The 17283-nt window shown below is 39.1% G+C and overlaps 1 protein-coding gene across 6 annotated transcripts in view; it reads right to left on the bottom strand.

Annotated features, from left to right (window-relative positions):
- The window catches only part of DSE (dermatan sulfate epimerase), a 34255-nt gene that overhangs the window by 11458 nt on the left and 5514 nt on the right, over positions 1-17283 (bottom strand). For 4 of the 6 annotated variants that reach the window (XM_064412983.1, XM_064412986.1, XM_064412985.1 and 1 more), the window contains one exon: positions 9842-10310. In XM_064412983.1, coding sequence (XP_064269053.1) covers positions 9842-10257 — 416 coding nt within the window. In that variant the 5' untranslated portion in view covers positions 10258-10310. The other 2 variants (XM_064412988.1, XM_064412987.1) reach the window with 2 other exon arrangements.

Genomic DNA, 17283 nt, shown 5'->3' with positions numbered 1-17283 from the left:
TATTCTGCTTGCAGTGAAGTTAAACACTTTTTTTCCTTTTTAAAAATGAAATATTTGCCTCACAGATTTAAATTAAATACATCAGAGTTATCTGGTTATTTGTCAAACTCAATTAATTATCTATTTCTGCTTCTTCATCTTTCCTTATAATTGAAAAGCTATTAAAATGTTGTGGATCCTACACATAAAACTAAAGTTACATTCTATGCTAATTATATGAAACACTCTGGCACCATGATTCCTTCAGGAATCCTTTGATACAGAAAAATTCCTTTGATCAGCTATATCACGAATTCTAATTTCCAAAGTATTTTTAGTTTCATTAAACCCTTGCATATTCAGAAATCAGAGTTCAAATAGGTACAGGAAATTTCACTTTAAAGGCATCTGCTTGGAACAATTACAAAGAGTTTGAGGCTAAATTATACATTAGGGTGGAAAAAAAGTACAATGAAAGAATTTGAGCTAATTTAAAATATTTAATTCAAAGTCCAGTATCCTTTTAACAACACACAAGCTCCTAATTAGATTCTCTTTAAACATATTCTGCTTAAATCTGATCTTTACCTGACTAAATTTAAAATGGGATTTGCCAGTGGAACTGATTTATTGTAACTTTCACTGTTAAGGTGTATGTTAACTTTATGTTTAGTTTCTAATAGAATACCACATCAAATTCTACAGTGTAAAAGCACAGAATAGTCTCTGTGACACTGCTTCTGACAAAATAGAAAGCAGTCTTCTACATGGGAGGTGATAAATGGAGAAGTTATAATTGCATTTAGGCTCCTGATCTCTTCAGGAGAGAAAAAAAACCCAAACAAACCCCAAAATCAAAACAAACCTCACAGCCTTTTTGTGTAAAACCCCTTATGTTAGACACCCTTATCATAGTGACACAGTTACCCAGCTTGGGTTAGACAAGCAATTTTGTCATAACTTCCCTCAAATTACACTTCTGTACAGTTAAGTCTTGTATAGAATTTCACAGAGATGATTCATGCAAGCACTAGAGAAAATTAAAGATCATGATTTAAAGATCCTAACTTCTGAACACACAAACCCACAGTTAACTTCTGTTCTTAAGGTGAAGCTCTTCTAAAGAAACAACTATTTAGTTGCTATAAATCAGTGCTACCCCCTTAACTTAGTTTCAAGGGAACCCAGTAATGTACATCAAACATGGAATATGATTCACAAGAAGAATGATCAAGTAGCAAGCATTACATGGTTTTGTATTTAAATGATGTTCACATTTTTCAAATGCATCTCCCAGTGTCAGACATGGTAAACAGCCTGGCTGATAAACTGGGGGAAAGCACAGAGCCACAGGTGTTCACTGAACATAAGTGAAAAAAGTGTTTCAGGGCTAACTATTAACTACTAAGAAAAGTGGTATTTATTTATACAAAGATAGGTAAAAACAAGCCCACACTTTGCCCTGTACAATAACCTATTTTCTAAGCCACTCAAGGCTAAAACTGAACACCAGATAGTATGAACTTCAGCTTCACAATTAACGACAGCAAGTAACCTCTACCTCAGGGCTGCATTAGCCTTGTCAGACTTTAAAGGCATCAGATGTTACAAAAACAAACAACAAATCCAAAGTAAATAAAAAAATAATGGGTTCTTTTATATGGAAAAACTACTTAATTGCAGACACATGCACTTTCAGTAAAAGAAACTGTTTAAAAATTCTAAAATATATTTTAAATTCTAAAAGATAAAGGCACCCCTACAAGTACTTTTTTGCACTTATATACCTGTATCTGTAGGTAAGATTATGAAAGAGGAAAAAGTGCTGAACAGGTTTGCTACCTCATGATCAAAGGCCATAAACATCCAAAGCCATACGCATTGTTCTGCACAAAAATCTGCTGTCTGGACAAATCCTGTGAATGGCACAGGATAAATACATGCCTGGGGTGTTCTTTAAATTTGTGTTCATCTGTATCCTATAAAATATTTTTGTTACATTTAGAGTTTGATATAAATCCTTCATGAAGAAACTGGAGAAATAAAGAGATCATGGATAAGGCTGGAATTACGGATAAGTAGTATGGTTTTCTCACATGTGTTGAGAATTTTAGCATGGTGCAATGTGGTTTATCTGTTTTAGATTTGCCACCTTCTACAATGAACAATGAATATGAAGAAGGGGATTAAGACCCTGTTTTCCACTGATCAATTGATGCCACCAAGAACCATCATGCATGCACTGCACTTGTTCTATGTATACGCAGCACCTTCATTCAATGTAATTCCAAGCCCTAAATAAGTATACCATTTGCATAAAATTTTGGATGGAAAGTACTACCAACAAAGCTAAGATCACTACAACCTCTCAATTTCTTGACAACATTCCTGATGCTACTACTGCCTCCTCTCTAGAGATGTGTAGAAATGTGTTTCTTTAATTTCTCACTATTCACTACCAAATAACTACTTCCTTACTGAAAGCAGCGTCTCCTGGGTTGGAGCAGTCCAAGACATGAGTACAGACTGGGGGAAGAATTCCCTGAGAACATCCCTACAGAGGTGGATTTTGGGGTTCAGGGGGATGAAAAGCTGGACATGACCCAGTGATGAGCACCTGCAGCCCAGGAAGCCAATTGTTCTGGGCTCATCAAAAGCAGCGTGGCCAGCAGGGCGAGGGAGGGGATTCTGCTTCTCCACTCTGCCCTGGTGAGACCCCACCTGGAGACCTGGAGTGCTGCAAACTGCTCTGGCCTCCTCAACAAAAGAAGGACATGGACCTGCTGCAGTGAGTGTAGAGGAAGCCAGAATGATGCCATATGGCTGGAGCACCTCTCCTGTGCAGACAGGCTGAGAGAGATTGAGTTGTTCAGCCTGGAAATCTCCAGGGAGACATTACAGTAACCTTCTAGTACCAAAAGGGGGACATATGAAAAAGAGAGTTTTTGCATGGGCAGATAATGATAAGACATGGGGAAAAGGTTTTAAACTAAAAAAGGAGATTAAGAGTTGTGAAGGAGCTCTTGACTGTGAGGGTGGTGAGGCACTGGCACGGGTTGCCCAGAGAAGTTGTGGATACCTCAGACCTGGAAGTGTTCAAGGCTCGGCTGGATGAGGCTTTCAGCAACCTTGTCTTGTCCAAGTTGTCCCTGCCCAGAGCAGAGGTTTTGGAACTGGAGGATCTCTAATGTCCCTTCCAACACAAACAATTCTGTTTCTACGATTCTATTAGCTTTTCTCTCAGAAATACAAGCCAAGAAGGAAAAAACACTATCTGGCCAGTTCAAGGCAGGATTTAAATCAAACTCTGCTGCTTGAGTTCCTTGATCATGACCTGTGGGATGTTTAGACTCATCTTTCCTTCATTGTGTATTCAGTTCTTAAAAATAAATTGAAATAAATAGGAAAATAACCCTCTTTAATCTGAGATATAGAATACCCTTCCAAGCAGTGTGAGATCTGATTTTTGGCCTCTAGGTCAACCACTAACATGGTATGAGTGCATGCAAAATGAAGAATTAAGCACATCCTGGCACATACATTACACAAGTAATCCACATCCTGATTTTTAATGCTCAAAACTTTCCCATGACAAACCATTGCAGAATAACTTCTGGAGGAGGAGATTGAAGGAAGGATGCCAGTACTCACTCTTCAGTACTGAAATTCTCAGTCTCACTAGGTGCATGGACTCTCTTCTAATAGCTTAGAGGTGAAAATTAGTTCTAAGACAGTGCTGTAGTGCATTTTGATGCCATCTGCCTCAGATATGGTAGCCAGCTGTGAGCACGGTTAAGTTTAATGCACACAAAATGTCAAGTGTGGATGCAAACGAGGCACACAATGGGGCCAAGTGACCTCTTGACTGCTTGTGCAGTTGTACAGTCTTCCCAATGCCAAGGGAAATGCCTTGGCACTCTTGCTTTTGTCCTGACCCACTTCTGAGGGAAGAAGATACAGCTTTAATCCCCCCACTAGGCAAGAATGCTAAGATAAAGCATACCTGTCAAGAGGGAGAACACCTTTCAAGGGGAGTGAGACCACCAACATTTATTTTATAAACCAGACCAAATCTTAAATATTTTTCTTACAAAGTCTCCAAAACAAAGTATTTTTTTGATCAAGTGGAATATTTTCTTAATAAATGGAGCAATCCTCTACATTTGTCATTTTGGGGAGGAAAAAAAGAAGACTCTTTGAAAAAAACTCAACTTCTCAGCTTTTACTCTTCCCACATTTTTCTGGTTGCCTGCCAAAGCAAAAGCCCCATTATCTGCCCAACCAAAAAAAAAAAAAAAAAAAAGAAGTTAAAAAACATACTTGAAAAACGGACAATTTATGTTTCTGGTGTCTAAGGTAAAACAGGTTTGCCCCTCTCTCTTTACCAGTCATGTTTCAGCAGCAGCCAATCTCACATGCTTGTGTTCATTGCAGCTCAGTTGACAGGAAGAAAGGCAAAGGAGTGGTTAAATGTAAAAGGCTACATTCGTGTCAGTATGGGAAAAAAGGGCAATATATAGAGAGACATTTTAAGAGCTTACTATTAAAATAGAGTTGAACTGCTTAGGTGCTATGGGGAGGAAAGTAAACTTTAGTTCCTTAAAAATCTTAATTGACTTTTTAAACCTCTTTCCCTGTGTTTCCTCATAGGTCTGTGATCATCATTCTGATGCTTCTAAAGCTTCTTTCATATCTTCTCTCATTTTTGGCTTTGATCACAAGAGAGTCCTTCTCACACAGTGCTTGCTTTTATGATGCTTCTTTGTTGACACATTAATAATCTAGAACTGACTCTGTTTCAGTTGTTCTCAGTGTCATATTAAGCAGACACAGAAATTTAATTATATTTTTAGGAGATTACCTCCAGCTCTTGTTTTAGCAATTTTTTATACCAGTTATGCCACAAAGTGAGCTCCCAGTAGCTACCACAGAACGTCAGCACCAATTTACCTTCTATATCAATTTAGATATTAAAGAAGCTCTCCAAAATCCAGCTAGCCATTTAGTTTCATAGACATGCACAATTTCTATTTTTAAACACTACATATGTAGAAGATAAAAACAGCATAAGGGTTTGATATTTCACTCACTAACATAACATATATTCCAGATATCAAATCCATCCTCCCACCCTTCTTTTTCTTCCTCTCCATAGGAGACAGCATATCAGCATCTTCCAAACTTCTTATATACTAACTTTTATTCCACAGTCTTACAAAGGCCCCCTAAGTTTTCTTTGAATGTGATTGCTAGTTGATTCTTAGGAGTCTAACAGATGTTATAAATTTCTGGTGTCAGCACAGAGACTTGTTTTATTTCAACTTGGCATATACGAATTTATTTTAGTTAAATGATTATCCACAGATTTAATTATTTACACATATCTATTTTTACCTTGTAATCTTCATTATTCAACATCTAGCACTATCTGGATATTAACAGCAAGGGTCCTATAGGATGCTCCAATACTTTTTAATAAGCAGTGACTAACAGAAGGCTACATGATTGCTAGTTCATAAGAAAGTAGTAGAAAGGTCACAGACTTGTTATTCCAAAGCCTTCTGTTAGCTTCTCCTTAGTTGCTGCTACTTCCTTGGAATGTCTGCATGTGCTTGACAGTAATTATCTGCTCTGTGAAACCCACAGAGCCGTTGTTAAATCCCACACCTTACTGCACATTGGTAACATACTTGTCTTTAAAATGGGGCATCAACTATCTGCAAAAAAACCCCAAAAACAAACCCACAGAAATCTCTTTCTGGCCATTGCAAATCAGAACATCTCTCTTGCTACAAGAAGCATGCAGAATTTGTGAACTCCCAAGCCATTTGTTTGTAAGGTGGACTTAGGAAAGAAGAGAGTTTTTCGCTGCTTTGTCCAATCCAGAGAGTCAGACTGAACTGTTATTTCTGCACAATGTGTGACTCTGATTACATCATTCCGCTCAGAACGGGAACGGGACGAGCCAGCGGCATATGGAAAGAATCACGAGCACAGATCTCCTTGGCCAAAACGCCCTTCTGGTGGGGAGTGCTCTAGGGGCCAGTCAGAGATAAAATGCCAGAAAACACATCAATATCCTCAGTTCCCTCTGAAAAAAGGTAATACGGTTCAAATACAAGGACAAACTTCCCATAAGATTTTAGACAGTATCTAGATATCCAATCCATGGAAAACCAAAGGGGTCTATTTAATACCAGCTTTTAATTTTTACAAGCAAAACCATTAATGCTCATCTATTACAACTAAAATATTAATGCACATTTGTTTGCTGTTGCTAGTCTCCGCAACAGTGTAGTTCCCAGATTATTTTGGGTGATTGTTATAGTTAGCTGTTACCCAGTGCCCCTCTGTTTATTTTAAAATGTAAACCTACTCCAGGATGTAGCCATTAGGGATGCTCTGCTAATGAGCAGCATGCCTATCCACATGGGTTGTTATGACAAACGGCTCAGCCTCTGTTAGTTGACACAAATGGGACCTCAGTTATGGGTGTACTTTATTATGTGACATAAAATGACTACTTTAATAGATGAGAAAGGACCAGAGTTCTTAATTACATGCCCCTTCCATGTATATATCAATTACCAGTAGACTTTCTCATAATTGTATCTTGGGATATTTGGACTATTGAGGATTCCACTAATGTAAAGAAGAAATTTAAAATGTCAGTCTCCTTAATCTCCTAGTGCTCTGAAACAAATAACCAGTGACATCTTAAATCATATTTCTTTTATTCAACTACTGCATATGCTAAAAACATACACTTTTGTTTTCTGGTAAGGCTTAAATTTTACTCAACATTGCCACAAAAACTAGAGAAAACTCATTAAGATGAATTTTTTTTTTTTTAATTCTAAAGCTATTTTAGAATTAAATGCCATGACAGCAGAAGTCAAAAGAAATCCAGATTATACTGCTGAAAGAATTAAGCTGCAAATGCCAGATTTAACTTTCCAACATGGTGATGAATCTGTCAGTGATAAAAAATATATTTTTCTAGAAAATTTACATGTCAGTCTTGGCACCTACATTACTGACGAGGTCTAAGGAGAGGCCCATTTTACTCACCTTACAGATACCTCTTTGGAAAAGCGCTCTTTCCTGATGAAATAAAAAATTATGGCAGAGGACTCTCCTAACATGCAAGGCTCCAAAGTCAGGCAATATCAAGACTCCTCCTTCTTTTTACCCTCCTGATCAGAAGACATACGCCCTCAAATTATTTAATAAGGACAATAATCATAATATATCATCCAGAACGGTATTTTCCCAAAGTCTGAGGAAAAGTAAACATGCCTAGATAGACTGGACAAAAAATTCAACTACTCTGACACTGCCAGAACAGCTCACAACACTCATTAGAGCCATAACTCCTATTTATCATGTTTATTCTCCTAGTCTTATCCTAAGTGGAGACGTATGTGCAGTACATTTTCTAGTACTTTTAAATTGAGTTTCTTAGGAAAAACAGACTTACATAATCTGTCTGCCCAGTTCTTCAGCCTCTGAGTCCAGCCTATTTGAGCAAAGCCAGACAGTGCAGTACATGCCTCAGAGATGTCACATTCCTACTTTTCTGAAAACCACTGTTGGACAAGAGAGAAAGATCTGTATTACTGCCACTACTGATGGGGCTACAGTATAAACTCCATGCTGACAGCATTCAGACACAAGTTCTCAGGGGGGAAACAAAAATGGAAACCAGATCCATGCTCCTGCCACAGCATTTGAGGAGCTGGCCAGCTGGAGGTTGTACAAAGGGCAGCTTTGCCTATGTTTAAAATTTCTTCCTGCACTTCCACAACTACTAAGCATATTGCAGCCACTTTTGTTGCCAAGTAAAGAACCCTGACTAAACCTTGATCGATTTCTGAATGGGATGTCTAAACCAGAATGGAAAGACAGGAAAAGCGTGGTATCTCTTTCACCAAGATACTTGCTTGAGAAAAAACAGTAGTTGGAGGCAAGTAAATAACATCAAAGCCAAGTGGAAATGGGATATCTGCTTGGTTCTGATTGGTATCTGGTCAGCTGGGACAAAGGAGAGCATTATAACAAGGGACAGAACAACCACAATTAATCCAGGGCAGGAATCACAGGACGTACGGAACTTAAATAAGGTTGAGACAGAGACTAAGATGTAGGAAACTGAGAAAAACAGACACAAACAAGTCCTCCTACTCAAAATAATGCTTCCCCCTCTTTCTTATTTCATTGAAACAGATGGCCATGTAACTATAGCCTTCCCAAAACAAGTTAAGAAAGAGTATGAACAATGAAACTAAGGAGGAAGGTGTTGACTTTGGAGCAGTCTGTCTCTTATTGGAGATGGTCATATATCCTTGGATTCACCTCTGCAAGCTATATCCCTCTGTCAGTGTGCCAAGAGAAACCGTCTCCAGAGCTAAGACTGAAGCTTTGTATTGCTATGCTTCAGTGGAAGATTTCGGAAATTACTATCACTGTTGAGACAATATTTTCCTTCCTAAATCCCACATGTCCTGTCTTCTGTGACATGCAGGCAATATATGGTCAGTGTGTCCCTTCTGTCTCCCATCACTTTTGCTTTAGCTCACGTATTTCTGTGGCATTCACCATTTTAATCCTTAGTGCAGGGGAATCTGAACACTATCATGGCTTTTCAATCATGCCCATGAGGAGGATACAGACCCCAAATTATGCTAGCTCAAATCCACAATAATTCCAGTGATGGCCCATGGAAGAATAACATTTATAGGACACTACTAGTTGGTTAATATAAGGTAAGGAATAGTAGTTTGAGCAATGAATACAGCTTGAACAGCTAATGCTTCTCTTCCTGTGCTGACTTCAATCTTGACTCACACTTCTGCTGAGCTGCTGTCACCACAGAGCTGTAGAGGAGCAGCTATGACAGAAGGGAGCAGTGCCCCATCCAGCTTCATCTCGCTGTCCCGGGCAGATGCCACTGTGCTGGCAAAGCCCATATTCCCTTCCTCTGACCTATTCACAATGACAGCAATCCTGGACCACAGTCTGCAAGGTGCACCAAGTGGCAGCTGCTGCAGGGAGGTAGGGGAGATGCATCTGCTTGAGCAAAAAGAGGAGACAAATTGCAGGTGGATTTGAAAAAGAGGAGACCTTGGGGTCTCTAGAATCATGTCTACAAGTGAAAACATTATCTTCTGTTCCCAGAGAAAATGTGTGGCACAGAGAAGACAGAGTAACTTCTAGGGATGACAACTCACATACAGAAGAAGTTAATCCAGGAGGTGGTCATCAAAATACCAGTTACTCAGGCAGTTCCAGCAATCAGATGGACAACTATCATGTCCTAGTATGTCTTAAGGAGAGGCTCAAGAACCATGCAGCCAAGTGAAGCTGCCAGCCTGAGCTAAAGCTCAGATAGATGTTAGAGTAGACTGCAGAAGCTCAGGAGCTCATTTTCACCTACATCTAATTATACCTTTTTCATAGATCCCCCTTTCCTAAATTATTCCTAAGGAAGAATTAGTTACCCAAAAGATAAGCATTAATCTGGGGGAAATTAAAAAGTAACACTTTTAGCATTTCTTGCCACAAAACAGATGTGAAACTCTTCCTTCTGATTTAGATTACTTTTTTTTTTCCTACAGCAAACAGGGTGGTGCACAAAGGATCATGCTCCTTTCAGCATCAACTTTCAAGAAGGTAAATCCAGTGAAGGTGAAAAGCTGTGTGTCACTGCTGGTCCAGATGAGGGTAATTGCATTCAGCAAGTTAGTTATTGTTAAAATGAATATTAGTACATAATTTAAGCAATTCACTTATCCACTCACTCCTCCACCTGTAAAGAGTTTATACAGTAAGAACAATTAAAAAAAAAAAGACAAAAATCTACCAACTAGGCTGAGCTGCCATCCTCTCCATGTAATCCTTGGCCATATTGATGGCCTCCATGTTTTCAGGGAAGAGCACACAGAACATTGCCAGGGCCCCGAGGTTGTTGCCATAAATTTCATTCCAGCGAGCGCTGAACTCCTTTGGGTCCCAGGGAGGAAGGTACTCCAGGGGACTCGACAGCATGGTTTGCACTGCTTCAATCAGACGAGCCGCGATGTGCTGGTGCGTGGTGCTGGCCTGGAGCCGCAGAGTCTCCACATCCCCCTTGGAGAAGTAGAGCATGGGGTAGCTGTCATAGTTGGCATTGACAAAAGGAACCATCGTGTCTTGGTCCTCCCTGGCGCCGCAGGCAAAGGCAAAGCAAACCGCGTGTATGAAAAACACACTTGGGGCTCCCCGTGTGTGAGTCCTCATTGTGGCATCAGATCTCCAGGTCTCAGTGGCAGCCAAACCATCTTTGAAATGTCCTGTGGTAGATGGACATGAAAGAATGAGTTAGAAAATGAATCTGGGAGACACTATCCTTCAGGAGCCTCTCTGAGAAATATGATTCCATCTAAAGAACCCCATGTATTCTCCAGGTGACTTTCAAATAATTTCTATTTGAATACTTCAGACGAAACATCTACTGAGCAATTCACTCATGAGAAACAGCTGTACACTTTGAAGAAAGCCCCTTCCTTCCCACACCTTGCCCGCTAGTAGCTGATACCAGCTGAAGGGACACAACAACAGCTCTTGTATTCGAGATTTCAAATGATTGCAACGGTGCCTAATACGAAGCAGCGCTGACTGCACTGGCAAGGGGAGGAGGGCGGGAAGAGAGAAGGAAGGGGGAGAGCCAGGAAGCTGGCGGCAGCCAAGCCTGCGTGCTGCCTTGGCTGATGTTAGCAGCTGGAGAGAGGGAAAGATGAGGAATGCTGGAGGTTTGCGCCGGGGTCACTTTATACAGGGCTCAAGGCCTCCGGTTCTGACACGTCCTCATTTTAAAAAAAGAAAAAAAGAGCAAGTCAGGAGTCAAAAAGGGAAACAGTAAGTGGCAGAGTCTTAGAAAAGCAGCTGAATTACTTTGCCTTCCGGGCATTTAAGGGTTTGCATTATTAGTATTTTTTTCCAAGGGGCTTTCCATTTTACATGTGGAGATTTACTGCTAGTTACCAAGAAGGCTGAACATTGTATTAAAATGCATATTCTTCTATATACATTACTTCTTGAAATGTGCTTAAATGGGAAATCTATGCAGAGGCAAATGCAATTTAAACATAGTAAGTTACTTTGTAGAAATTACCAACTATCTGGCCTAAAGTCACAGATAAAACATGGCCAAGATCCCCCTGAGGAAAGCCAGCAAATTCCTAGAATTCTTAAGAGGGAAAAGGTTATGGAAAGCAGGCTCAAGTGAGACAGTTTTATGTAAATATTGAACAGTAGTTTTCAATTATTAAAAGGAGAAATAGAAGGAAAGAAAACCTAAAAACAGATACTTTTTTTTTTCTCCCATGGAAAACCAGTTTCATAGGATTCAGTCATAAAACCTGTAGGAAGTTAAAGTACAAAGCAACCTTTTACTTCTCCCCACAGGTCCCTATTCCATAGCCAAAATTTTCTAATAGGAACTGAGGCTGCTAAAACCTTATTTAGAGACCCATATTCTGTTTCAACAGTCTTTAATATGAGAAAACTTCGACAGACAAGGACCCTTCATGACTACTGGGTGCCCAGACCCTCTAGATTTTTGTGCTCACATCCTGAAATTAATTTGTGAGCAAATATCTTTGGCCAAGAAAATACAAAATTTCTTGTGAATTTGTACCTACAAATAATATTGTACCCTGTAACTGCTTAAATTTATCTATTACAGTGAGCAGCATAATTGCTTAAACAGAGTGTAAGGGAAGATGATATTTTCATAGTATTTTAATGCATTTTGCAAGTACATTTTGTCCTGTTTTGGATGTAAACCAGTTGTTACAGGACACATTATCACAGACTAGTTTATTTCGTAACACTTTTACCATATCTACATAGTCTCTCACCACATACACACATACAAAAAGACACGTGCACCACAGTTTATCCAGACCTATTAAAATCTATTTGCATTCTTCTCTATGCTGAAGGAAACTATACAATAGTATATTTTGAGAGGAAGGAGGCAAAAACCAGCCAAAGCAATATATTGTGGTTGAAACATGATGTAATTTTTTTAATTGATGAAAAAACTGCTTTGTCATAATAATAAAAAAAACCCACTACAATTATTTTTAAAGCCTCTGTGATCCTTTAGAACTGTGGGAAGAAGAAAGAACCTAAACAATATCTCAAAAAAAGCCAAAAATGCCAGTAGCTTTTTCTGCATTTATTGAAAAAAACTTCCTGATTCACACAAGCAGAAAAAAAATCCCAGCTAGTAGTAAGGACTTCATGCATTCTTTCCTTTGCTTTGATTTCTGTAAGTGCCCTGCACATTAGTGAAAATTAAGAACATATATAAATTTCAGGATGGTTTTAAGTGTTCCCTAAATTAAGTTATTTGTGACCAACCATTAGGGAATATACAGTAAAGTTTCCCAGAACTCCTTAGCAAATCTGAACACACATTTCCCAGCATTACACCATCATCAAACACATCCAGTGTTGCCAAAAAGTCATAGTCTGTACTCTTAAGTATTCAATAACCTCCCACATTTTCACCCTTTATTCATGTGCACATTTCACTGAGAAAGCAAACCCTTTTTTTTAACCTTTACATGAGGAGGAACCATTGTGCTACATTGTACAGGCTAACAACAGAATAACTGGAAAACCAACCTAATGTATATTTATTCAGAGTCACGATCTGGAAGAAAGGCAACAGGTAGTGGCAAAAGCAGGAGTACCAAATAATTTATTCTTGGTTAAATTATACTGGCAGCCTTACTATGATATGAAGACAATAACTCTCAGCAGCCACGACTCACTAAGGACAGAGAGCCCTGTCCTGTGACCTTGCAGGGCTCAGCCTGGTGTGACTGAAGGATGGCAGGAGGCGGCTGGAAGGGAGTGCACCTTCCTTGCCATGCAAACCTCTGAGCCTTGATTATCAGCATAGCTTAGGTGAAGCTGGATCTGTGCAGGTAATGTCCACATAAGCTCCAGTTTACCAGTTGTGAGTGAACTTGTTACAAGTTTGCCTGATATACAGGGCTTGAAAGAATTGGAGTCTGGGCCTTCTGATCATTTAATGTGCACTCACAATACCATTTTTTAAAGCTAAAGGAATTTCTTACTCTCATATTACACTGCATCATTACCAGTCACATCTTCCAAGAAAAACTTTACCAAGCAACTCAACCTTTTCTGAAAATGAGGGGGTTTTATTCAGTTAGGAAACCATGATCTGATTAAGTATTAAAAATTAAAAGGAGAATGAAGAATGCCTGCCCATGGAAGAAAATGCTATTATACAGTGTGCTTTGAAAATGTTGTCATTTAGATCTAGATTGAAAGAGCATTTTGCTTGATTTCCACTCCACTGCCAGCAGAAACAAACAGTAAAAAAAATCAATTATTCCAGAAAAAACCACCCAACACAGATTAAATCTTAACAATTTTAGTTCTCCCCATCTGCATCAACTGGTCGATGTTGAGCTGCAGGGTAAAAAAAAAGGCATTGTGAAACTGAAACCACTAACTAAACTAAACATTAGTTTATACAGATGACTTTACCAAATAAACAATTTAAAAGAAAAGAGACAGAGACTTTGCTTCATCAGTGAGAGAAGAGAAGTGCGAGAGGGGCAGAGGAGGAGGGAGAGGAAATGATGGCACTGTTAGGATCACCGGCTTGCACAGCTGTCCTTGAAGAAACCTGACCTTCATGTGGGTGATTAAAAATTAAAAACAGGTAAAGAACAGGTGGTTTTTTGTAGTATCAGTTCTAAAGAGACACCCTGACTTCTTAAAAAGCAGAATTTGCAGGTGTCTGTGCTGGCATCTTCCATGCTAGCCATGACCCATCTCTGACATGGGCACCTTGTCAACATTTACAGTCAGGAACAAAAAAGGTGGGATTTCAGGTGACTAAAACTTCCATGAAACGGAGGCATTACAACACCACAGATTATTCAGGTTTCTGAATAAAAGATCTTCCCAGAGCCAGGACTGGGACATGAACACATCAGACTCTTTGTCTTCTTTTGGGAAGCTACTATTTTCCACAAAGGCTACAGTTCTCATTATCGTTACCTGAGATACCTGAGAAACAAATGTTTGCCTAAGAAATATGTTCAAATATTTAAAGGAAAATCTGTTCCACCATACTGATGAAAATCAAACCTTCAGGTTCAGTGTGCAAACTTTTACATTAGAAAATGACCTCTGAGTCAGCATGGACTTAAATTTCATAATATCTTTGCACTTCATAAATTATTGACAGTGAAAATGAACTTTTTTTACTCATTTTTTTTCAATGCTTGTAATATTATAACAAGTAGTTTCATTTTGAACAACAGTGTCACTACAGTTTTGTCACAAATTGCATCACAAGAACTGGTATTAAAACTAAAATAAGCAATTTTAGAACCCAGTGCTAAAACAGGTAAGAAAGTCATAGGTATTTCAACAAGAAATGGTCAACCACCAGAAACAGATGCTGTCCTACCAAAACTGTGAAATGAATAGATAACATTGGAATGAGATGTGTTGTTCCATTAAATGGAGAAGCATGTGCAAATCTTTGCCCCAATGCTGGCAATTGCCAGAATGTAACATGAGAAGCGGTAGGTGAGATCACAGCAGAGAAAAGCAAACTTCAGTAGGATCTTTTTTTTGCACTTTGTCCAGATATCTGAAATATCTTTAAACACACATTGCAATTAACTTTGTTGCTGATGAGAGGAGCAGAATCTGTAACATGGAATACATCAGCTGGAATTTTTGGTAGCATTCTAAAACCATGCCAGTTACATCAACTGAAGAGCTGCTTTGTTCAACAAAGTCAGTTTCACCACCAATCTAAATATTTTGCAAACATATTTAAGAATGGGAGAGCAATTTAGTCTTCTAACTGAATCCAATGACATTCTGGTACAAAAAATGCAGGTTAAGTCCATGAAAACAGAGAGGTGAAAGGGTCAATGGAGACTAATTCCCATATATATATTGGCATTTGGTTCCAGAGAACCATATCCAATACAGCATAATTAGGGGCATGGTGGGGCAGAACCAATAAAACTATAAACTTATCTTTGTGCTGTAATAATCACAATCAATTTATTGACTGAATTTCCATGCTGGATAGCTTCTACATCAACAAGCAGTACTCTCAAGACCCTTTCAAAGGTATGGGGCAGGACACCAGGGTGGGAAACTCCCACGTCCCAAGAGACAGGAGCAGTCAGGAGTCCTTCACCCATCTTTTGACTGGTGAGCTAAAACCAGTGACTATATGGCTCTCCAATAAAATACTGGAAAGGTGTAAAAATCGCTGCTTAAACCTTGAAAAACACCTATTACAACCTTAACCACCAGGGGACATTACTTCATTTCTTCCTCTGTTTTTTTCACTATGAAAAACATGCTACAATTATATAATTTCAAAGGTATTTCATAACTTAAATACTGAAATCCCAAACATAATTCAGAATTACATCTGCCATAAATAAAGTACAGCTCAGGTACCCAGGTGTTAGTATTGCACTTGTTCTGAAATGATTGGAAATACCTTGAAAGAAGTTTGTATCAGCTTTTATGTCTGACTAACAGCTGTGCTACGAAAATCCCAATGGCAAGCAGAAACAGCCAGTTCCTATAGGGATTATCAGTATATGCCATCTTGTCAGCAGTCAAGATTTAAACTTGTGTCTGTCCTTTGATCTAACACAAAATTAAATGGCTCTGTGTAGAGCAGTACACAGCTGTGTCAGACCATAATTCCAGGAGAATGGAGGGTTGCATTCATTCTCCACCAGGTTACAGGTAAGACAGCAACTGCAAAATATTTTTATAAGTTCACAGTAGGATCTGCAAGACATCTGTGATGGAAGTTTCATATGTTAATTCCTTCCAGTTAAAAGCTTATTTGTCTATTTTATCACTGTATATATAAATTAACAGGGCACACACACACACACACACACACACTGAATGCATAACCTTCTCTCTTCCTCAAGTGAAAACATGATTTAAATAGTCTGCATGTCCAAACCATAATCTGGGAATTTAGAAGTTCCTTCTATTTTACAATTTATCCTCCTGTAAGAAATCCTTTCTCAGTAATTTTTTGGTTGCACTAACCAAAAATAATAGTAGTCTATTCCTAGTCCTTTTTATTCCATATCTCACTCTGTAGAATGAGTAAAGAAGTAATTTTGACATCTAGAATCCTGCAGATGATCATTCCCAACCAGTACAGACATGCCTGTTAAGGCATCCACACTCAGTGAATGAAAACCCAATCACTTTTACCACTGAAGGTTTAAAACTATAATAAGCTACCAGAGAAAGAGTCCTTCTAGAACACCAGCACTGTATCCTGTGCTGACATGATTTCAAAAGACCATTAATTAAAATTAGGTTTTGTTTTTTACTTTAGAAGTGTTTTCACAGATGTTAACACTATAGGAAGGCAGTTTGAGAATTTTCATCTAGGCCTAGAGGATATGCTCCCTACCTTTGCTCCGTTAATGTCCCAGAAGCCAAGCAAGCCACTCATCCACGTGTTACACTATTATAGCATGCAGGGCACCTCTGGGGTTTAGGACTATGACAGTAACAGGCACTGCAGAAACACAGAACAAAGGCTCCTGCACAAACTGGGTGGTGAAACAATATTCCTTTGGCAACAACTGAGAAGTAACTCATCTTCCTGGCCCTTGCAAAGAGGCCCACTCGGGGTCAGTGAGGCTGTGAACCCTTTGGGGTCAGGTACCAGGAATGATGTTTAGGGTTTCCTCTGAGAGCAGCCCACAGCCCTGAGGCACAACCACCCACCACAAGAAGGGAGCAAGGGAACAGAATGGCTGGGGCAGGCTGGAGGCTCTGTGTGGATCCAGTGGTACAGTCATGGAGCACAGGAGGAATTGGAAAAACTTCACATGGCACAAATAAAGGACAGGAAAAAATAATCCTACATGCAAAAGGGGAAAGGCAATTTACTGCTGCCAGAATTCCTCCTGGTGCCTAACCCGCCCCAGGGAATTGCATGCCATCCATCTTCCCTCACTTCTGAGGAAGCTGATTACAACACCAGAAACTTCTGATACCAAAACAAGTGTTTTAATTTCAGACTTTAACTTCTATCCTCTTTCCAATTTGCTGGCCTTGCCCTTTACTCTTCCAAATACTTGTAAATGTTTTAAGTCCCCTTATTTGTTGTTCTTGACCATGTATAATTAAGAGTTTTAATATTCCCTGCTTATTGTTTTAATCATCCTTCATTTGATTGTCTACAAGATGTTG

The sequence above is a fragment of the Passer domesticus genome, chromosome 3 (genome assembly GCF_036417665.1).
Source record: "Passer domesticus isolate bPasDom1 chromosome 3, bPasDom1.hap1, whole genome shotgun sequence".
Lineage (NCBI taxonomy): Eukaryota > Metazoa > Chordata > Aves > Passeriformes > Passeridae > Passer > Passer domesticus.
Note: the sequence above shows the minus strand (reverse complement) of the source record. Positions and strands in the feature narration are given on the sequence as shown.